Here is a 23,304-nt window from a genome sequence, read left to right as displayed (position 1 = left end):
GGATCCGTTCCCATTGACTTACATTGTAAGTCTGGACGGATCCGCTCGCCTCCGCACGGCCAGGCGGACACCCGAACGCTGCAAGCAGCGTTCAGCTGTCCGCCTGTCCGTGCGGAGGCGAGCGGAGCGGAGGCTGAACGCCGCCAGACTGATGCAGTCTGAGCGGATCCGCTCCATTCAGACTGCATCAGGGCTGGACGGAGGCGTTCGGGTCCGCTCGTGAGCTCCTTCAAACGGAGCTCACGAGCGGACCGACGAACGCTAGTGTGAAAGGAGCCTTAAGCACACTCAAATGGCATAAGGCACTGCCAGCAGGGGATGTCTCATCAAGGGTCTGGCCTCTGTAACCTCCAAAAATCATGTTGTTATAGCCGAGGAAGCAGTGTATGGCAAGATATTCCTCTGTAGCATTACATGGCCCCCATTCAAATGAATGGCCTTCCTTCCATCAGACTCTCTGTCCTGACTCACAAAGAGGGTCCAAGTCAAGGGCACCCCTCTGTATCATCCATAGGTCCTAATAGGGCATATAGACGGAGGCTGTCTTCATGGGACAGCCCATGTCAGTGTAAGGGTCTCATACAATGCATTATTTTTCAATTTAGTAAAAGAACACAACTTGAAGCCAGAATTTTACAGGAGTGTAAAAACCAAGGTTGTACACCGCCACATCTTGCTGATTTATATCTCCGGATTCTGTTTGAGCCCTGAGCATTCAACCACTCCAGCTGATTGTTCTAATCTTTGCATATTTTTATTGCAATCATTTGATATAGATGTCATCATCTAACAACACTGACCATTGTGCTCAGTTATGGTGAACACCTAGTTCTGATGGAAATCTAAATGCTAAGCAACACTACATTAGGCTCTGTTCACACTGATGTCATGGCTGCTGTTTAGAATAGAAGCCATGAAGCTATGCCAGATCCAGACAGTGACTGAAGGACCTCGCTGACTTTAATGGGTTCCTTCGGGGTTTCCTTGATTTCAGCAGGAATACTCATTTTTTCTTTTTCAGATTTTTGTAATAAAGCAACAACATGAATTGTTCTTCTAAGTGTCACCAACTTTTATAAAAACAGCCCTCATACAATATGCACTATATAATCCAACCAAATTGCATTTGTGAATTAAAGGGGTTGGCTCATCAGAGACAGTCCCATTCCAAATACAGCCCCGAGGGTGATGAGCTGATCACCGCTCCCTGCACCTCTTGAAAACAGACGATTTTTCTGGAGTAATCCACAGCCAGGCCTATCTCCTGCATAAGAAATCTAGTATTATATGACTGCCTAGGAGGTGTAATACAAGGGTGACTTGAGTTCACCATAACAGGAGGCACTCATACAGAGATGCTCTCCAATCTGGTTCATAGATAGAAGCCCAGAGTGAAGGAACCCTGTAGGACAGGCATCCTCAAACTGCAGCCCTCCAGCTGATACCTGTAGGCTGTTTGGGCATGCTGGGAGTTGTAGTTTTGCAACAGCTGGAGGGCAGCAGTTTGAGGATGCCTGCTGTAGGACATCCATATGCCCTAATAGGACAACCCTTTTAAAAGGCACAGATTATTTCCATGGTGGTCTCTCTGTTAAAAAACCTCTCCTCGCAGTCAGTCTTCCTGAGCAGCTTGCTGATCGAGGAGTGTCCTTTCTAGGTGAGCTCCAGCGAGCTTTGGCACTAGCCGGTGGATCACCCACAGAAGAACATCCACCAGAATCAGAGTCACTTTCTGGGGGCTTCCAAAAATTCCTGGTTCCTTTATGTGTTCCAAGAGCGGTGTTTTTGTCATCAGGAGGGTGAATCGCTCGAACAGGAATCTGGTTGGTGTTTGACTTGGAGCTCTGGGGCCGCATTACTGGCGGCGGGCTCCAAAGAAGGGGACGAATCCGGATGCAATCTTTTTTTACCCATGGCGCTTCCCAACTACAGTCTTCTATTTTCGGTCCAAAAAGAGACTCATCACAATAAGAAGGAGAGCGACTTTTCACCCTGAGAAATGGAAGATAAAATAAGATGCATAAATCAATATTAAAGGGAGTCTCACCTAAAATCACCATAATAGAACACTAACATCAGGATCTCCATTACATTGCCCATTTTAGAATGCCACCTTCCATATTGCTGTCCAACACATTTATTTAATATGTTAATTAGCTTCTGAAGGTACCCAGGGGCAATGTTCATGCGGCCGATGCCCAGGCCCCTCGGTGATTTTAATACGAAACCCCTCCCCTTTCACCCCTCTGTCCCGCCCTAGGTTCTTCTGATTACGCCCTCCTCTTAGTGAGAAATCCAGCGCCATTCAACAGATTTCCCGCGCCTGCGCACTTCATTCCCCATTATGGGCTGGGGCACAAGGCCGGCTGAGACTTCTAGTAATTATTATCTCTGGGCAAAGGAAGGGCGCGCTCCACATTTCCCGTGCTGTGCAATAGTGAAGCGTCACATAAAGCACACTCATTGGCTGGACGTGTGATGTACAGTGCTGGGTCCTAACAGTGATGGACCCTTTCTGACGATGCTATAAGCCTTATAGGACAGAATAAAACAATTAGGAATTTACCAGCAAATAAGAATGTTTTATATGCATTATCCTCCAAATCTGCTGTGGATTTCACCCTACAATAGGTGAAATCCACGGTAAAAATTGGCATAAAGAATAAAAAAAAAAAATTCTGAAGTTTGGGGATAATAATACATTGCAAATTTTTAGCCTACAAAACTTTTCGGAAACTGTGCAGCAAGTCCACTATGTGTGGATGTAGCCCATAGATTTGGCTTCACTGGGGCTCATGTCAAGTACCCTCTTAAGTGAAACCTTTAGGCCCCTTTCACACGAGCAAGTTTTTCGCGTGGGTACAATGCGTGATGTGAACACATAGCACCCACACTGAATCCTGACCTACTCATTTCAATGTGTCTGTGTACACGAGTGTTTTTTTTTTTTCACGTATCAGTTCTGCGTTGCGTGAAAAACGCAGCATGTTCTATATTCAGCCTTTTTTACGCAGCCCTGGCCCCATAGAAGTGAATGGGGCTTAAGTGAAAAATGCATTGCATCCGGAAGTGCGGATGCAATGCGTTTTTCACTGATGGTTGCTAGGAGATGTTGTTTGTAAACTTCAGTTTTTTATCACCTGCGTGAAAAACCCATCAAAACGCATTGCACCCGCGCTGAAAAAACTGAACGCTATCGCAAACAAAAGGGACTGAACTTGCTTGCAAAATGGTGCGAGTTTCACTGAACGCATCCGGTGCCAATCAGTCACGCTCGTGTGAAAGGAGCCTTAGTCCATCCCTACTAGGGATCGACCGATTATCGGATTTACCGATATTATCGGCCGATATTCAGGATTTTGAACACTATCGGTATCGGCATCTATTTTGCCGCTATTTTCCGATAGTGTATGGGGAACACAGATCGCGCTGCTGACAGCGCTCTCAGTGTTCCCCTTAGCAGCACAGGGGAGAAGGAGCAGTGTCTCCTCCCCCTGTGCTGCTCCTGCCGCTGCCGCCAATGTAAGGACAGGGGACAGGAGGAGGGGAGGAGCTATGGCCACTGCTCCACCAATGAAGATTAATCTATCATTCATTAATATACAGGAGGCGGGAGCTGCAGGATCACATAGCCGGCTCCCGGCCTCTATGAGCTGTAGCTGCGATCTGCGGTAGTTAACTCCTCAGGTCGGGAGCCGGCTATGTGATCCTGCAGCCAGCTCCCGCCTCCTGTATATGAATAAATGTGGGATTAAGCTTCATTGGTGGCGCAGTGCGCCCCCCCAAGCCCCCCAGTATCAGACATTGGTGGCGCACTGCGCCCCCCAAGCCCCCCCCCCCCCCAGTGCTGGCGCATAGGGCCCCCCCACCCCAGTCGCAGTGCGCCCCCCCACAGGATTCCCTCTCCCTTGCTCCTCCGATCGGAGCCCCAGCAGTGTAATGCTGGGGCTCCGATCGGTTACCATGGCAGCCAGGACGCTATTGAAGCCCTGGCTGCCATAGTAAGCTCCATGCTGCTGTGTGCACAAAGCACACAGCAGCAGGGACAGTGTGAGCTCCTATTCACCCTGATAGATCTCTATCAGGGTGAATAGGACAAGGGTTCTAGTCCCTAAGGGGGCTAAAAGTTAGTTAAAAAAAAAAAGTTACAAAAAAAATAATAAAAAACACCAAAATATTAAATATAAATGAAAAAGAAAGATTTACAAAAAAAAATACACATTAACAATAAACATTAATTTTCAGCAGATTTGTGGGAATTTTTATTTATTTTTTTTCAAAAATGAAAATTCCCAGAATATCGGTATAAATTATCGGCTATCGGCCTGAAAGTTCACAAATTATCGGTATCGGCCCTAAAAAAATCAATATCGGTCGATCCCTAATCCCTACATCTTCTAGCTAATTTGCAGGCTTGCAATCCCAAGGAGAAGCTTTGGTTTTGTTCAAGTTAGTTTTTTTATGCTCAAAATTGGATTCAATGGAAAAAAAATAAAAGATTCATATGAAGCTTTCCTCCATTTTCTTTTTTTCCTTTTATTGGTTTTATGTTTTTACAATACAAAAAAGGACATACATATCATAGCTACATGTAAAATCAATACATCTATCTTTAAAAAAGTGTATATCACCAAGTCTACATCACAATTTATAGCTTTCCTTTATACTTAATTTGAAAATGTACTTTAGATGTAGCTAAAAAAAAAAAAAATGCTGGGATTTTCGTCTGGCTGATGCTCGGCACATTTGCTGGGTTGTGGCCAGATATCCGCCGGTCCCCATTATAGTGAATGGGGCTGGACGGAATTCCATCAGCACCCGGCAGATGTGAAACAAGCCTAAGCCCAGTTCTTTTGGCTGATCAAGGCTTTTTTTTTTTTGCACATGATCCAGTTCAAAATCAGACAGATTATCAAATTCCTTTAATTTTCTTGGCAGTCAACTTGTCGGAACCTTCAGAAAAAACCTGGCAACAAGAGTTCAATTTCCCTGCAGCTCCCCAGGGGAAAGTAAGCATTACACAGTGCCTATTTAAATCAGTGGACTGTCTGTGTACTGGACAGGACAGGTCCTGAGCGAGACAGTCCTTAAAACCATTGTCCAGGATGAGGATCCTGAGCAGAAGACTCCCCCCCCCTATTAACTCCCAAAGAGGGTACCTGAAAATGGGTTTTCCTTACTAAACAATCCCTTTAAGGAGGTTTTCCCATGAAGAATATCTATTAGCTTCCACTGGGCAGGTGGTAAATGTGGGATCTCTGGGACCCTCGGTGATCCCATAATTCATGGGGTCACTAAATTCTTCATTTGAATGGGACAGTAATACGCATGTCGTTTCACTGCACCATTCCGCTCTGTCAGTCCCACAGAAGTGAATGGAGTGGTTGTTGTTCATTTTCAAAAGTATACAATGTTATCATTATCTAATGACATTATAACCAAAATGAATGCTTATTGCCTGTAAGAGGAAATCAGCTTGAACCAAAGTTCTATTATGTGGCTGAGGAATCCAAGATAAGTTCATGGCAAGTTCAGTTTGTAATTTAAAAATAATTGTGAACATGAACGGACATTGTAATTTAAAGGTTATGGGTTTATCTATGGGGAGTACACCTGTATGGTATATTTAGTTTACAACATATTTTAACCAATAATCCATATAATGTGTTATCCATGTGTAACAATATATATATATATATATATATATATATATATATATATAAAAAAATATATTATACCATATATGTATCATTTTGAACGTATTCTGTAGACGGTACGGAAACATTGAAATAAGTTTCTATTAATTGGATTTCTGAGAAGAGTTAAAAGGTTTTTTAAAACAATAGTTATTCAGGGATGTAGATAAGTGAAATATACAAGTTCCGATGCCAAGTATAAAGTCCGTCATATAAATTTTTTTATCAAGTTAACATACGTTTCAAAAAGATAGGAGAAGACAGTGACTCCAACAAGTCCAGGAAATAGGTAATTAAAAGTGTCAGTAAAAGACCTTCCTCAAGGATGTATATTAAAAAGGTTAAGAAGGTCATGTGAACATATTATTAGATATTTAGTTTTAATGTTTAAAGTTGTGATGTTCATCTGCAGTACCACAGTGCCATCTGGAGGCAGATGAACAATATTATATTATTTTATCATTTGTTTTATGCCATATCAGGGGTTAATATGACATCATTGTATTATTAGCATGCGAATACACCCACCTTACCTGATTAGATTAGGGATTTCCAAAGGGGGTGATTCTTAGATAAGGGGGGGGGGAATAATTACTTGTGTGCGGAGCAGCAAGAGAGATCCATTGATCCATCCACCCATTCAATCAAGACCAAAAGAAAACTTTACCAAAAGAAACTTGGATTATTTTTTGGATTACTAGGAAAGTTCTTGAGAACTGGACCCATCTGAACTCTGTCTACCTTTGACCCGGTAACGTATATTTTGTTTACTACTCATGATATTAATAAGATATTTCTCTCGGTATATAGCCAAGAGTTTCCATACTGTGGGAATATATAGTGTTAGGCGCCTCCATAATGCTGATTATTCTCTTAGCAAAGATACATATTGTTAATGGAAGATCTGACATTATTTGAAAAGAGGACTAAACCCTTGGAAAGTTATTTTCCTAGTCTGATTGCCGAGCTGAATATTTTATCATATTAATATCATATATTTTTTATTGGTCATAGGAAAACAAAGTCAAGGGATAACAGTTATTTTCCCGTATATCCGTGTTTTATTGTTATAGCCTGTTTGATAAACAGAAGATCCAAAGTTTCTCTTGGTATACGAGTCTGTTTGTTAAAATTATGACATTGGTTGTCATAGATCACTAAGTCACACTGTGATGATGAGATAGGGGTGTGTTAGCACCACCTTGTGGTACATTTTGGGTATTATTTTGTAACTCCATTGTTTGTTTTGCAATTGTATTGATGTTATATTCTTTGTTTTATAATAAACTATATATATATTTTGCATATACAATTGTCCCTTTGTTTCACTGCGTGCACAAATCAAATTAAGATACTCGATAAAAGAACTTAGAGGCGTTTATGTCCGCCAGAAGGATCATATAATTTTTTTGGGGATATACATTTTTTTTTTATCCTCTCTTTTATATGAAGATTCTTTTTATATAAAAGATATATGACATGGTGGACCAACATGCGAGCTACCATACCATACCACTACCTTGTTCTTGGGGTCATTCCATAATTCCAAAACAATCTGAAGTGATTCTTACCTATACTGTGTTTTCTTTCGTGGAGTCCCTACTGGGGAGCAAGCAGTCCTAGCTGTGGCACTGCTTGCTGTAAACGTCTTCTCTTCTGGACAGTTTAAATGTGATTCTTGGCCAGGTGTTCCTATGGTCCAGTGAAGAGCGGGGTCTACTTTACCCCCAGAGCTGCCAAAAAGGGCCTCATCCACAAAAGAGTTAGAAGCTTTAAATCTGTAAGCACTTCTGCTTTTTCTTGGTGGCAATGACGTGCGTTGCCCAGTAATGGAGAGATCCAGTGACATGTCTACATCAGAGGGAACATGAGTCCTGGAATCTGTAAAGAATTCAGATTGTGTTTTACTTTTACTGTTGGAATATGTACTAGTACCAACATCGCGGAATTATATACATCGCCTTACCGTCGTCTTCTAAGTTACGCCTCATTCACACGTCAGTGTTCCACGTACATGTTCTCCACGGACAGCACACGTCCCCATTCATTTTAATGTGTGTATATTCAGACATCAGTGTTTTACCACGGTCCGTGGGTCTGTGTATTCAGCACGGATGCATGCTCTATTTTGTCCGTGTTCACGGATCCATCACGCCTATTATAGTCTACGGGTCCGTGAAAACCACAGTTGCCATCCGTGTTGCATCCGTTTTTCACGGATCATTAGGAAGAGATTGAAAATTATTTTTCAGCTGTTCAGTGTCAGTGAAACACGGATGCAACACGGACAGCAAAAAACGGACACAACACGGATCCTTCACGGATGCATCACTTCACGGATTTGAGCATGGACACGGACGTGTGAAGGAGGATTTACTTTCTGAAAACCTGACCCCACCCATGGACTGCAACACTAAAGACAAAATACTTCTTAAAAGGGGTTGACCCATCTCAGACATTGATGGCAATATCAGGGGTGTGGAAATTTAAAAAAAAACTACTTGTCGAAGGACTAAAGCGGGGTCTCAATCTACTTGTCCTGATACAAAAAGTAATTTTAAATCAAAACCATATTTAAGTGAATCCCTTTAATGTACATGCCATACTGGGCCAGTGAATCCCTTTAATACAGTGGTCCCCAACCTTTTTTGCACCAAGGACCAGTTTCACGGACGACAATTTTCCCAGGGACCGGGTGGGGTGGGGCTTAGTGGGTGGGCTGGGCTTAGGGGTGCTGGTCAGCCCATTATTTTTTGAGGTGCTTGGGGCCACTTACTTTAAATGTGAGGTACATGGGGGGGTACTAATGTAATAGCACCATGTACCTCAGATTAATAATAGGTGACCTTATGGCAGGGCTTGACACATTTCCTTGGAATCTAGGAGCCAGCTAAAAAAGTTAGGAGCCATTTTTTTTTTACTTTATAAAGCCTTATTTTCAGCTACAAAAATAACACGTGACACTGTGATGTCACTGGATGTCTAATCCCTGCGCTGTGACGTCACTGGATGTCTAATCCCTGCGCTGTGACGTCACTGGATGTCTAATCCCTGCGCTGTGACGTCACTGGATGTCTAATCCCTGCGCTGTGACGTCACTGGATGTCTAATCCCTGCGCTGTGACGTCACTGGATGTCTAATCCCTGCGCTGTGACGTCACTGGATGTCTAATCCCTGCGCTGTGACGTCACTGGATGTCTAATCCCTGCGCTGTGACGTCACTGGATGTCTAATCCCTGCGCTGTGACGTCACTGGATGTCTAATCCCTGCGCTGTGACGTCACTGGATGTCTAATCCCTGCGCTGTGACGTCACTGGATGTCTAATCCCTGCGCTGTGACGTCACTGTACGTATAATCCCTGTGCTGTGAAGGCACTGTACGTATAATCCCTGCGCTGTGTCGTCACTGTAAGTATAATCCCTGCGCTGTGACGTCACTGTATGTATAATCCCTGCGCTGTGACGTCACTGAGGAGAATATATCTCAGTACGGGAACATATAGAGAAGTCATCAGATGATTTGGCCATTCAGTAGTCTTAGTTCTCATAGGAGCTGCAACCCGGCTTTCCAAGACTCCTGAATGGGTGAATCATATGATAACGTATCTAAATCTTCCTATACTGAGATATATTCTCCTCAGGAGACCAGGAAAGCTGGGTGACAGACAGCCTGTATACCACACAGCTCTCCTAGGAGCTGCCACCCAGCTTTCCTAGAAAGGGACAGAACTAAGAAGTGGCCGAATGGTAACTGCAGGGATGGAGCACGGTGCAGGAATGGCCACCAGTTGTGGCTAGCAGGAGCTCCGGCCTAATGACAGCAGCAGGTATGCAGCTCCCCCCCTTGGTTCATGGCCGTGCTGTAGCAGGCAGACATTACAAACTTAGTGCAGAGCGCATCATTTACCGCCTCAGAGCCGGCAGTGCATGGACCTGGCAGCACTTGGTATCTCGGGATGTTACGCTGCCCACAGCCCCATCATGTCCCCAGCTGTGTACAGCAGGAGGACGATGGGCTGATTGTCCTCCCTCCACTTGTCAGCGAGTGCAGCGCCGCTACCTGTGCTCCTGATCTGCCTCCCCTGCACTAACTCCTCTCCCCCCGCCGAGGCTCGCACATATCCCCATCCCCCATGTAATGGATGGATCACAGATGTGAGGTGCGACATTGGCAGGGCAGATCACAGAAGGACACTCAGTGATGCACACTGTCTGCCCCCTGTCCAACTCGCCACAGTCTGACTGGTTACCTGCTGCCCGTAGCCGCCTCATACTCCCGCTGAGGGCACCGGACAGAGCTCTTTGAATTTTACCGGAACATGAGCCCTAAGTCTGCGCGCTCTCTGGTACCAGCCAGTCCACCAGGGCTAGTCTCTAGGGCTGCCCCTGGCAACAGTGTGTCATAGAGCATTAACCTATCACGGACGTCTCCGCTCCTCTGTACTGCCGCGGCCCGGTAAAACAATCTTCCAGGGCACGGCGCAGCCCTAGCCCTGCTACTTGCCCGCAGGGCTAAGCTGCCTGCACAAACTACCTGCCCGGCGCCCGGAACTGCATGTCCCGGGCGTCGGGCGATAGGAATTCCACTCCCCTGGGCATACTGCTAGAATACAGATAGATGCGAGTCCCATCTTGGGGGCGCGCTCCTATATCCAGAACAGTGCCCGCAAAGTGAGCGGTTAGCAGCTGAGCACCCTCCGTTCACCGCTATGGGGTGTGTGTTGCCGCAACTATTTCCAGCAGTCCCATAGCAGTGAATGGAGCGGTGGCTGTGCTGGCGCAGTGCGCTCTCCATTACCGCCACAATGTGCTTGCTCGGCTATTTTCTGAACATATTGCAAGCTTTGCTTTTTTTCAAAAACCAGCACCCCTCCTGGATGGGGAATTTTGTGCAATACTACACATAACATGTAGACAGGTTGGCTGCTGATTTTTTTTTTTTTTTTAATGAAAGCTGCCATCTTTTTTTTTTTTTAACCCTGTACAGCCCCTTTAAGATTGTGTTTAAGAGGGACATTTTTTTTTTTTAAGCTGCCACTGGTGTGATTTAAATTTCCCAGACATGTTGAAGCTTTAACACCTTAAAGGGGTTGTCCAAGCTCAGACCTGAACTCGGACACAACAGGATCTGCACTCATTCATCATAATGAGTGGAGCATTGATATTGGTGCTTTTCACACTCCTATGCTCCCCCTTGCCCTGCATTATGCAGGGCAAGGGCTGTGCGTTTACTTTTGGACACTGCTAGGCCGGAGGCTTCAGCCTAGCAGTTATCCCGGTGATATCATCAGCTCTGATGGCAGGCTTTAGTGCTGCCCTAGCCAAAAACATGCTAGGGCAGCGTTAAAGACCACCCATTAGTGCCAGTGAATTCACTGGACTCACTGCTAGGCGGAAGCCTCTGCCTAGCTTACCCATGGAGAGCCCAGTACGTCACCAGATCTCTAAAAAGTTGCCTTCCCCTCCACAGATGGCAGGTGCCGGCAGAGACCCAGCTGCCATGACCGGGATTGACAATAACACTGATCCAGGGCCGGCTCCAGGTTCATGTGGGTCCTCAGACGATAAATCTCAGTGGGACCTCTGGTGGCCTCCAATCCATTGCTGTAACAGCTTAGTCTTTGTGAAAGGCCCCCCCCCCCCCTTTCACAAAGACTAAGCTCACCGGTGGCACGGCTTGACAGGCAGCCAGTAAAAATACCATAGACTGCAGTAGTGTTCTATTGCAGTCTATGGTTCAAGCAATCAGAGGATCGTATGTTCAAGTCCCCTAAGGCCTCTTGCACACGACCGTATGGCTTTTTAAGTGTTTTGCTGTCCGCAAAAAATACGGATGACATCCATGTGCATTCAGTTTTTTTTGCGGAACGGAACAGCTGGCCCATGATAGAACAGTACTATCCTTGTCCGTTATGCGGACAATAATAGGAAATATTCTATCTTTGAACGGAAAAACGGAAACAGAATGCATACAGAGTACATTCAGTTTTTTTTGCCGACCCATTGAAATAAATGGTTCTGCATACGGAACGCAAAAAACGGAACGTAAACAGGGGAAAAAAAAGCCTTAGGGGTCTAAAAAATTACAGTAAGGCCTCTTGCACATGAACATCCCTCCCCTCCTCCCCCCGTTTATGCTCAGTTTTTTGCATTCCGTATACGGAACCATTCATTCCAATGGATCTGCAAAAAAAAAAAAAAACGGAAGGTACTCCGTATGCCTTCCATTTTCGTATTTCTGTTCAAAGATAGAACATGTCCTATTATTGTCCACATAACGGACAAGGACACTACTGTTCCATCAGGGGCCAGCTGTTCCGTAAAATACTCTTACCGCAAAATACTGAAAAAGTCATACGGTCGTGTGCAAGAGGCCTAAAACAGTTTAAAAAAATATATATAAAATCACCCCCTTTCCCAAGGTGTCCTCAGAGTCTGGAAAACCACACACACATGAATGGTGGGAGGGACTCCCATAGAAAACAATGGAAGGCGACTTTGGCCCAGAATCCGCGGCATAAACCCGCAGTGTGAACATTACTCCGACACACCAGCCTAGTAAATGCTCACCTACTGCACTGTGCACCATGGCTTCTTTTCTGTGACGGAAGGCACTCACCTTGGCTTCTCCTGCGGTAATGGCTAAATACTATATTCGGGAAGGACCTTCTGACGTCATAACATCACGTGGCTCTCCTAGATCACGTGGATCGGAAATAGGAGAGCCGCGCTCTTTTTTACATGCATCATGGAGCTCGCTCGGGTCAGCAGTGCGGGGAGTGAACTAAAAAACGCCTGCAGCGATGTAGAAGTCCGCGGAGCCTACTGATGGAGTAACTGATTTTGTATTGAAACTATTGGTGATGTGCAGTGAGGGATTTTACACCGGGGGTATATCTTGTATGGGAGTGGGGTTATATCTTGTATGGGGGGGGCAGCTGAGTTGAGGGGGGGGGTATCTTGTATGGGGGGACAGCTGCGTTGATGCTGGGGGGGGGGCAGCTGCGTTGATGCTGAGGGGGGGGTATATCTGTATGGGGGGGCAGCTGCGTTGATGCTGAGGGGGGGGGGGTATATCTTGTATGGGGGGGCAGCTGCGTTGGGGGGTATATCTTGTATGGGGGGACAGCTGCGTTGATGCTGAGGGGGAGTATATCTGTATGGGGGGTGGCAGCTGCGTTGATGCTGAGGGGGGTATATCTTGTATGGGGGGGCAGCTGCGTTGAGGGGGGGGTATATCTGTATGGGGGGCAGCTGCGTTGATGCTGAGGGGGGTATATCTTGTATGGGGGGGCAGCTGCGTTGAGGGGGGGGTATATCTGTATGGGGGGGCAGCTGCGTTGATGCTGAGGGGGGTATTTCTTGTATGGGGGGGCAGCTGCGTTGGGGGGTATATCTGTATGGGGGGGGTTGATGCTGAGGGGGGGGGTATATCTTGTATGGGGGGGCAGCTGCGTTGAGGGCGGGGTATATCTGTATGGGGGGGCAGCTGCGTTGAGGGCGGGGTATATCTGTATGGGGGGCAGCTGTGTTGAGGGTGGGGTATATCTGTATGGGGGAGCAGCTGCGTTGAGGGGGGTATATCTGTATGGGGGGGGCAGCTGCGTTGATGCTGAGGGGGGAATATCTGTATGGGGGGGCAGCTGCGTTGATGCTGAGGGGGGTATATCTTGTATGGGGGGCAGCTGCGTTGATGCTGAGGGGGGGTATATCTGTATGGGGGGGCAGCTGCGTTGATGCTGAGGGGGGTATATCTGTATGGGGGGGCAGCTGCGTGGATGCTGAGGGGGGGGTATCTTGTATGGGGGGGCAGCTGCGTGGATGCTGAGGGAGGGGGTATCTTGTATGGGGGGGCAGCTGCGTGGATGCTGAGGGAGGGGGTATCTTGTATGGGGGGGAAGCTGCGTGGATGCTGAGGGAGGGGGTATCTTGTATGGGGGGGCAGCTGCGTGGATGCTGAGGGAGGGGGTATCTTGTATGGGGGGGCAGCTGCGTGGATGCTGAGGGAGGGGGTATCTTGTATGGGGGGCAGCTGCGTGGATGCTGAGGGAGGGGGTATCTTGTATGGGGGGCAGCTGCGTGGATGCTGAGGGAGGGGGTATCTTGTATGGGGGGGCAGCTGCGTGGATGCTGAGGGAGGGGGTATCTTGTATGGGGGGGCAGCTGCGTGGATGCTGAGGGAGGGGGTATCTTGTATGGGGGGGCAGCTGCGTGGATGCTGAGGGAGGGGGTATCTTGTATGGGGGGGCAGCTGCGTGGATGCTGAGGGAGGGGGTATCTTGTATGGGGGGGCAGCTGCGTGGATGCTGAGGGAGGGGGTATCTTGTATGGGGGGGCAGCTGCGTGGATGCTGAGGGAGGGGGTATCTTGTATGGGGGGGCAGCTGCGTGGATGCTGAGGGAGGGGGTATCTTGTATGGGGGGGCAGCTGCGTGGATGCTGAGGGAGGGGGTATCTTGTATGGGGGGGCAGCTGCGTGGATGCTGAGGGAGGGGGTATCTGGTTGTATGTGAAGGGGGACAGCAGTGTGTGGGATTGTATGCTGTTGGTAGTGTGTGTAAAGTCTGTATTACAGAGGCAGATTTTCCAGGCGCTAAGGAAGGACTCGGCTGCTGAGGAGGACGCCGCTATTACATGCAGCGATCGTTATACCATCGCTTGTCTCCATGCTGTACAGTTGCCCGCGGCAGACTGTAATTAGCACAATCTGCCTTTTGCTTGCTCATCGGGTAATTACCGGCGGTATTAGGCCTCATGCACACGACCGTTTTTTTTTTTTGTGGTCCGCAAAAACGGGTTCCGTTGGTCCATGATTTGTGTCCATTTTTTCTTCCGTGGGTCTTCCTTGATTTTTGGAGGATCCACGGACATGAAGGAAAAATTCGTTTTTTGTGTCCGTCTGGCCGTGCGGACCCAAACGGATCCGTCCTGACTTGCAATGCAAGTCAATGGGGACAGATCCGTTTGACGTTGACACAATATGGTGCATTTGCAAACGGATCCGCCCCCCATTGACTTTCACTGTAAAGACAGGGTATATTTTAACTTGAAGCGTCCCCGTCACCATGGGAACGCCTCTATGTTAGAATATAACATCGGATTTGAGTTAGAACTTGATAACTCAGATCCGACAGTATATTCTAACACAGAGGCGTTCCCATGGTGATGGGGACGCTTCAAGTTAGAATATACTAAGGACTGTGTACATGACTGCTGCCTGGCAGCACCCGACCTCTTACAGGGGGCTGTGATCAGCACAATTAACCCCTCAGGTGCCACACCTGAGGGGTTAATTGTGCGTATCATAGCCCCATGTAAGAGATCAGATGCTGCCAGGCAGTAGGGGGCAGACCCCCCCCCCTACCTACCACACACCTCACACTGCCCCCTACGCTTCTATTACCACACGCAGCTCACACTGCCCCCTACGCTTCTATTACCACACGCAGCTCACACTGCCCCCTACGCTTCTATTACCACACGCAGCTCACACTGCCCCCAACTCTTCTATTACCACACGCACCTCACACTGCCCCACACGCTTCTAATACCACACGCACCTCACACTGGCCCACACGCGTCTATTACCACGCGCACCTCACACTGCCCCACACGCTTCTAATACCACACGCACCTCACACTGTCCCACACGCTTCTAATACCACACGCACCTCACACACGCTGATGTGTGTGTGAGATGCATGTAGCGAATGCAGGCTATTAAAGCCAAGTGGTAAAGTACAGGGAGCATCCGCCATATTGGACCGGACTTTCTCACTTCGCTATCATTACCTCATGTTATTTAGACCAGTAACGGTTTCCTGCACGCTCACCTCTTAGGCCCCTGTACACACCACCGCTATTTATTTCTGTTCCACTGAAAAATGAATCTAGCCAGCAATGGAGGCAATGTGGAGAATCACAGTACATTAGAAGGTGGCTTGTATTAACTTTATCTACATCAGGGGATGCTCAATCTGCGGCCCTTTAGCTGTTGTAAAACTACAACTCCCACCATGCCCTTCTGTAGGCTGAAAGCTGTAGGATGTCTGGGAATGATCGTAGTTGTAGTTTTAGAACAGCTGAAGGGCCTCAGGATGAGCATGCCTGATCTACATGATGAATGCTATGTGCAGAAGTGAGAGGACCCCTTTAACTGGGTTAGAGGTGGGCTAGGTCAGGATTTGGCGAGTACAGTTTAGGCATATTTATAATGGTGTACTACTGGTTAGGATTCTGTGGGTGCACTGGGGTAACATGGTTTAGCACTGGCACGGTGTGCTGGAGGGACACAGAGGATGGTGGCATGCTTGAGATTTTTTTTTTTTTTTTTTTGTCCCTTACAAAAGGTATATGTAAAGCTTGTGGGGTGCTGGTAACAGTGTGGGTGTAGTCTGGGGGTACATGGGGGACCAGTGGGGTGCTGGTAACAGTGTGGGTGTAGTCTGGGGGTACATGGGGGACCAGAAGTGTTAGAATATTGCAACTCCTCTGTAGAAGATTACAAATCGCTGACATGGGCGAGATTACATTGGTTATTCCGGTCCCCAGTGCATGGAACGGGCGACGCGTGTCTCAATATGGGAGCATCTCACCAGATAAAAAAAAAGTCCTGTTTGAAAGAGTGTGACGTGCCCTACAATGCTGTTTAGTTTACCATTTTTAATCCTGCATTTTTTTTTTTTATAAGGGATAACCATAATTTGTGGTCAAATAATGTTTTTAGATGAATAAAATATGTAAACATTTCAAATAATTGTCTTTTTTTTTTTTTTTTTATAACTATATACTGTGTGCATGTGTCTCCGATGGCACACTCTGGGGGAATTGATCATGAGGAGAATATTTGAAGTCAGTTTTGCTTGAGTCTGGGTTGGAGAACTTTATTCCGCATTCATCACACGTCACAGGCGGTCTGATAAATGTGGCTCGTTCTTACACCCAACACTTCTTCTAGAGAAGCTCCTCCCGTTTTCCTATTTTTCCCTCCTGGAGTGAGAGTGCGACTTTTAAAAAATCTCAATGATAAATCTGGAGTAATAATCATTAACGTAGCTAACCACACCCACTTTTCCATCCATATTGCAAAACTGGCATGAGTTGTGTAAAAATGCTAAATTTGGCGCAATTAATAGCAAAAAAAGTTACAAAAGCCATATTTTGCTCTTTTTGATGCCAGAATTCTGGAGTGAAGTTCTGATAAATCAGGGCCTATGTATGATGTAGCAGACACACACATTACACAGCCTTGGTGACCTTTGCTACTAGGGAGCAGCATCTACTGCTAGAATGGGGACTCCCTGCATTGTACAATGCTTCAATCATGTGTCACAGAAAGGACAATTCTGATGCTCACCTACTCCAACAATGTTCCTAACTGCACGATCTCTCCTAGTCCACAGTCACTCCTTAATTCCCCCTATACGGGGAAGGTACAGTGGGGTCAAAATAACTGACTAGTGACAGATCAGCCAAAACAAAGTGGAAACCAAATGAGCCAGGACAGACAAAAACACATGGAAACAGCAGACACAAATCAATAACCAAATTCCACCAAAATCAATACTGGGAGAGACACAGGAGACGTTTACACTGTCGCTCCTGCACAGTATGCTGGGCAGGGTCGCTAAATCCTATCCCTGAAAAGGACCTCAGCAGTATGAATCCTCCATACTCCATAATAAAGGGAAAAGGTCCTTTTGGGCTATGGGAAATAGTCACTTCAGTGTGAGTCGGCTAAGGGTCCATTCACATGTTCGTAAGTGGTTTACGGATCCGCAGGACACAGCAATGTGCGTTCCGCAATCTGCGGACTGTACATCGCCAACACTATAATAGAAAATGACTAATCTTGTCTGCAATTGCAGACAAGAATAGGACATGTTCTATTTTTCCCCTTTCATCCTTCATGATGGCATACCATGAGAGATGACCCTTCTCCAACCAGGTAGGGACAGGAAGAATAAATGACCCTCCTCCGGCTCCTCACTGTCTTCCTGTCCCTCCAGGTGGTAGACGGGTTATTCCTCACGGCACTTGCTGTGGGTCCACTTCTGTGCCGGAAGGTAGAGGTGGCGATTTTACTGTCATTATGCCTAGGCACATGAGGGATGCAGGCAGCACCCGTTCCCTAGTTGGGCTTTGGGGTGCTGGAAGTCTGTACGTAAGGGATCCTGCACTTTACCTCCTCTGCGAGCCGGGGTGGAGGTCCATGTGCCAACCAGACACTTAGTGCCTCCTGTCTTTTCAGCGCTCCTCATGGCATCCCGAATCTTCGGTGCATGACTATGACTTCACAGGAAGTCGCATGCGTTCCAGCGGTACTTCTGCTTGTGTGACTAACGTAGATCAAGGCGGAAGTCGCCCTCTGATCTGAGGTCTGCAGGTAAGGAGAAATAAAAAGGGGGGCAAACATGGCAGAGGTCTGACAGTACGTTGGAATTGGGATCAGGCCAGATGGAGTCCGCCATGAGTCCTGCTGCTGTGGGTTACTTTCACTTGGGGGATGCTGTATACTTATGCTAACCTCTTGTGTTTCTGTCAACCTTCTCCTATATGCGTGCAGAGTGATAAGGATGGTGTGCAGAAAACAAAATCCACCCCTAAAATTAGGAAATGTGTAGTGTGTTTGGTAAAATTACCAGAAACATGTACTGCAAATATGGCCAAAGATTTGGTTCCATCTATCAGGGAGGAATAAAGGGATGTAATTAGAGAGGAGATTCGCTCAGCTTTATCCAAACAGCCCGGGTCCGTCTACCTCTAAACGTAGGGAACAAAAGATGATGTATTATAGCTCCTCAGATTCAGACCAAGGAAGTTTGGACTCTGTTGATTCCTCTGGATCTGATACAGATTTTAATTGAGAGAATTGATTAAAGCCATTAGGGCGACCATTGACCTCTCAGACGAGAAAGTCCATAGGTCCGTCCAGGACAAAATGTTTAGTGGACTTGAACATAAGAAAAAACGAGTCTTCCCAGTCCTTAAAAATATGCATGATATGATAAAAAGGAAATGGAAGACGCCAGATAGGAAATTATTTATTCCCAAACAATATGGCGTAGATTTCCCTTTAGTGAGGAAGATGAAGCCTTGTTAAAGGGTTTCCATCATCACAAAATTCGTTATGTAGCTGGCTGACATCAGCGATGTGCTAATGTCGGCAGTACATAACTGTGTAACTTTTATCTGCCTACATTCCGCCGTTTGCCCAGAAAACTAACTTTAAAAATATGCAAATGAGCCTCTAGGTGCTATTGGGGCGTTGCTGCAGCACCTAGAGGCTCCGTCTCCTCACCGTTCGGCGCGCCCATTTTGCTTTGATGGATCCCATCCCTGAAAAGGACCTCAGCAGTATGATTCCTCCATAATAGAGGGGAAAAGGTCCTTTTGGGGTACGGGAAATAGTCACTTCAATGCGAGTCGGCTAAATCCTATCCTTGAAAAGGACCTCAGCAGTATGATTCCTCCCTAGTACAACATAGATGGAAAAGGTCCTTTTGAGAATATAGGAAATTTCTAATTTGTTTTTTAAACAAATAATGTTAAAGGGGTTATCTGATATCGAAAATATCTCGAGCCCCTTGTATGGATTATATGTGCTCAGGGCACCCGCGTCGCTCCCGATCCCTGCATGGCCGCCTCTGCATCTCCCCGTCACTCGAATCAAAATATCTGGCAACGGGGAGAGCAGGCAATAGCAGGCCACGACTGGAACGAGCCCCCTTGGGTCTGGTCACCGTTGCGGCCTGCTATTGGCTGCTCCCCCGTCACTGGATCTTTTGATCCGAACGACATGGAGATGTAGCAGTGGCCATACAGAAATCCGCAGCCATGCGGGTGCCACTGAGCAGGTAAGTATAATCCATACAAGGAAAGTACAGAGATCACATGACCAGATGTTTCTGCAAAGCGTTTTACAATGAATATCACAGGAACGACATTTCTGAAGATACAAGTGCTCAGAAGTCACATGAGAGTTTTTTTTTATTGTAAAGATTTTTCAGAAATAGAAATAAATATAAAAGAGGCTTATTCTACAATAGTCACCTATATAATTTTATTGTATACTATAACACTGTATCCATGTAGATGTGTTACTGGTCATAGTTACTGACCAGGTCCTAATAGACAAGGGGATTTAGCCAAGTCATTGAGAAACAACTAAATCCTAACAGAGTTCAATAACCAGATCAACGAAGCAGAAGAAGAGGTCCCTACAAATGGTGGGAAATAGACAGCTCCTCTACAGTCGGCTATCTCCTATCACTGGGGAGGACCAGGTCCTTATGGAGGATAGTATTTAGCCAACTCACTGTGAACTGGCTATATACTATTTCAGTTCAGGACCTGAACACTAGGGGGCAAAAAGGTCCTTACCGGTGATAGGAAATAGCCAGCTCACACTGAGTCGGCTATTTACTATCACTGGTGAGGACCAGGTCCTTACAGAGTAGTATATAGCTGGTTCACAGAGAGTTGGCTAAATACTATACTCCTTAAGGGCCTAGTCCTTAACTGTGATAGGAAATAGCCAACAGAGATCGCATGGGCAGATGTTTCTGGAAAGCGCTTTACCATGAATATCATAAGACCGGACATTTCTACCAATTCAAGTACTCCAAAGTCACATTGGTTATTTTAAAGATTTTTCAAATATAAAAATAAACATAAAAGAGGCTCATTCTACTATAGTCACCTATATAACTTCATTGTATACTATAACACTGTATCCATGTAGAAGATGTGTTACTGGACATAGTTAATGGCCAGGTCATAATAGACAAGGGGATTTCACCAAGTCATAAAAAATCAACTAAATCCTAACACAGTTCAATAACCAGATCAGGGACCAGGTCCTTACGGAGGATAGTATTTAGCCAACTCACTGTGAACTGGCTAAATACTATTTCAGTTCAGGACCTGACCACTAGGGGGAAAACCTGGTCCTTACCAGTGATAGTAAATAGCCGACTCAGTGGGAGCTGGCTATTTCCTATCACTGGTGAGGACCAGGTCCTTATGGAGGATAGTATTTAGCCATCTCACTATGAACTGGCTAAATACTATTTCAGTTCAGGACCTGACCACTAGGGGGCAAAAAGGTCCTTCCCGGTGATAGGAAATAGCCAGCTCACACTGAGTCGGCTATTTACTATCACTGGTAAGGACCAGGTCCTTACGGAGTATAGTATTTAGTCACAACCCTTCTCCTGCCCGGGCTCCCATGGCAATACTACAACAACCGGCGCTCAGGGCCATGCCATTACCCGGGAGTGCCCTCCACCCACTGCCCCTGTGCCTCCGCTCCAGAGAGGGCTGCTAAGTGCCCTCCCGAATGTATACGGCAGGCACGGGGCTGCGGGGACACAACAAGACGCGCTTATAGAAACACTATGACAGGAAACATAGCGACCCCCCCCCTGCCGGGGGAATGGTACAGTCCAGTCCAGGAAGTGACGCGTAGACTCTTCCTGGTGTGTGGGGCACACGTGTGAGGGGTCTCTGGCCTGTGTCACTGCGGGAAACATGGCTCAGAAGAGGCGCAAGGGAGCTCGGGGGGCGAAGAAGAAGCAGCAGCGGGACGGAGGGGCGGAGGACAGCGACACCGGGGAGTTTGATGTCAGCGCGGGGGTCCCGGAGCACGATGAGGTGGTGAGAGGCTCAGGGATCGTCTCTGTCTATGGACAGTCTCATTGGTCCTCATAAATGGCAGAGGTAGCTGCTGGGTCACATGATCGTCCCCCATAGCCATGCTCTGTATCCTGTCAGCCCCCACACCTGCCACAATGTCCTGGGAATGGTGACTGGGGGGGGGTTCCTAATATGTGTCCTGTGCCACAGAAACCCCTCAGCCCATTAGAAGAGGCAGGGGGGCTATCGGACGCTAAGGCCTCTTTCATACAAGACGCACACTGTGTGTGATGGCCGCATTTCCCGCACCGCCCTCGCAGCATCATAATTAGTGTTGAGCGAACTTGTGGTTTCAAGTTTGGCGTACAAGGTTCGGGTTATCTAAGATTTCCGTTACCACGGACCGTAAGTAACGTGGAATCCATAACCGAGTTCTTCGATAACCCGAACCTTGTACGCCAAACACACAATCACAAGTTCGCTCAACACTAATCCTAATGATTTATGGCGCTGTGAGTTCCTACCGGACTGTACCTTTACTATACGTACAGAATACTGTATACTGGCAGTCGTGTAGGAACTCGCAGCGTCATAAATCATCACTATAATAAGGGTACGTTCACACTAGTGTTATTCTTTTCTGGCACAGAGTTCCGTCCTAGGTTCTCAATACCGGGAAAAAAACTGATCAGTTTTATCCTAATGCATTCTGAGTGGAGAGCAATCCCTTCAGGATGTCTTCAGTTCAGTCCGGAGATAAAACCGCAGCATGCTACGGTTTTATCTCCGGCCAGAAAAACGAAACACTTGCCATTGACGTGCATTGATGCTGGAAACGATCCCGAGTGTTCCGGCAAAACGGATCCGGCATTGAGAAAAATTTGAAAAAAATAAGTGCCTGATCCGTTTTTCTGGATGACACCGGAGAGACAGATCCGGCATTTCAATGCATTTGTCATACGGATCAGGATCAGGATCCTGATCCGTATGACAAATGCCATAAGTTTGCATGTGTTTTGACGGATCCGGCAGGCAGTTCTGGCGACGAAACTGCCTGCCGGAATCCTCTGCCGCAAGTGTGAAAGTAGCCTAAGCTGTGAGTGCGGTCAGAGGAGCAGTGTTCAGTCCAGGGAATGGCCATATTTCCGGCTGAACATTCTTGTGTAAGAGAGGCCTTAGGCTACTTTCACACTTGCAGCAGAGGATTCCGGCAGGCAGTTCCGTCGCCGTAACTGCCTGCTGGATCCAGCAATCCGGACCAAAAGAGATGCATTTGTGAGACAGATCCAAACGCATTGCAATGCCGGATCTGTCTCTCCGTTGTCATCCGGAAAAAGGATCCGGTATTCACTGACTGAACTGATGTATCCTGAACGGATTGCTCTCCATTCAGAATGCATGGGGATAAAACTGATCAGTTCTTTTCCGGTATTGAGCCCCTAGGACGGAACTCTGTGCCGGAAAAGAAAAACGCTAGTGTGAAAGTACCCTTAGGGCCCAATCACACAACCATAGATTTTTATCCGCATCCGTTCCACAATTTTGCGGAATATATGTGGACTTATTAATTTCAATGGAGCCGCCAATCCGTCCTTCTGTTCCACAGTCCCACAAAAAAGATAGAACATGTCCTTTATTTGTCCGTAATTGTGAACAAGAAAAGGCATTTTTATCATAGGGCAGGACCTTCCGATCTGCAAAATGCGGAACGCACATGGCCAGTATCAGTGTTTTGCGGACTATAAAAACGGATGCGGTCGTGTGAATGAGCCCTTACCTGAAGGTTTCCTTGTGGAGAACTTCAGTCAGTACCCCATTGTTTCCAGGTCTTACAGGAAACTGAAATCCACTTGATGAGTGGAAGCCATGACAGCAGATTCCGGACACATGGTTTGCAGTGGATTTGTCCTTGCCTAAGAACATAACCATAGCTTTTCTCCTGATGAAATTCACTCAAACATGTGGGACAGA

General features: G+C 46.8%; 2 protein-coding genes across 6 annotated transcripts in view; one reads left to right on the top strand and one right to left on the bottom strand.

Annotated features, from left to right (window-relative positions):
- Window positions 1-1,037: 1,037 nt before the first annotated feature.
- On the bottom strand, window positions 1,038-21,124 carry RITA1 (RBPJ interacting and tubulin associated 1). Of its 2 annotated transcripts, none has more exons than XM_044275301.1 (4): window positions 20,913-21,124; window positions 12,269-12,328; window positions 7,268-7,577; window positions 1,038-1,992 (listed from the first exon to the last, which is right to left on the bottom strand). In XM_044275301.1, exons 1-4 carry the CDS (start codon window positions 20,959-20,961, stop codon window positions 1,569-1,571), a joined length of 843 nt encoding a protein of 280 aa, XP_044131236.1. In that variant the 5' UTR covers window positions 20,962-21,124; the 3' UTR covers window positions 1,038-1,568. The 2 variants fall into 2 exon arrangements, with proteins under 2 accessions (XP_044131236.1, XP_044131237.1); XM_044275302.1 differs by having other exon boundaries at window positions 12,318-12,328; window positions 20,913-21,059.
- DDX54 (DEAD-box helicase 54) overlaps window positions 12,473-23,304 on the top strand; it is a 41,796-nt gene continuing 30,964 nt past the window's right edge. For 2 of the 4 annotated variants that reach the window (XM_044275299.1, XM_044275296.1), the window contains exon 1: window positions 21,102-21,354. In XM_044275299.1, the coding sequence (XP_044131234.1) occupies window positions 21,229-21,354 (126 nt within the window). In that variant the 5' untranslated portion in view covers window positions 21,102-21,228. Of the gene's footprint in view, window positions 12,532-21,101; window positions 21,355-23,304 lie in introns of those variants that run through there. The other 2 variants (XM_044275300.1, XM_044275297.1) reach the window with 2 other exon arrangements.

This window comes from Bufo gargarizans, chromosome 1, assembly GCF_014858855.1.
Source record: "Bufo gargarizans isolate SCDJY-AF-19 chromosome 1, ASM1485885v1, whole genome shotgun sequence".
Classification (NCBI taxonomy): domain Eukaryota; kingdom Metazoa; phylum Chordata; class Amphibia; order Anura; family Bufonidae; genus Bufo; species Bufo gargarizans.
The sequence above is the reverse complement of the archived record's forward strand: the minus strand, read 5'-3'. Positions and strand labels throughout refer to the sequence as shown.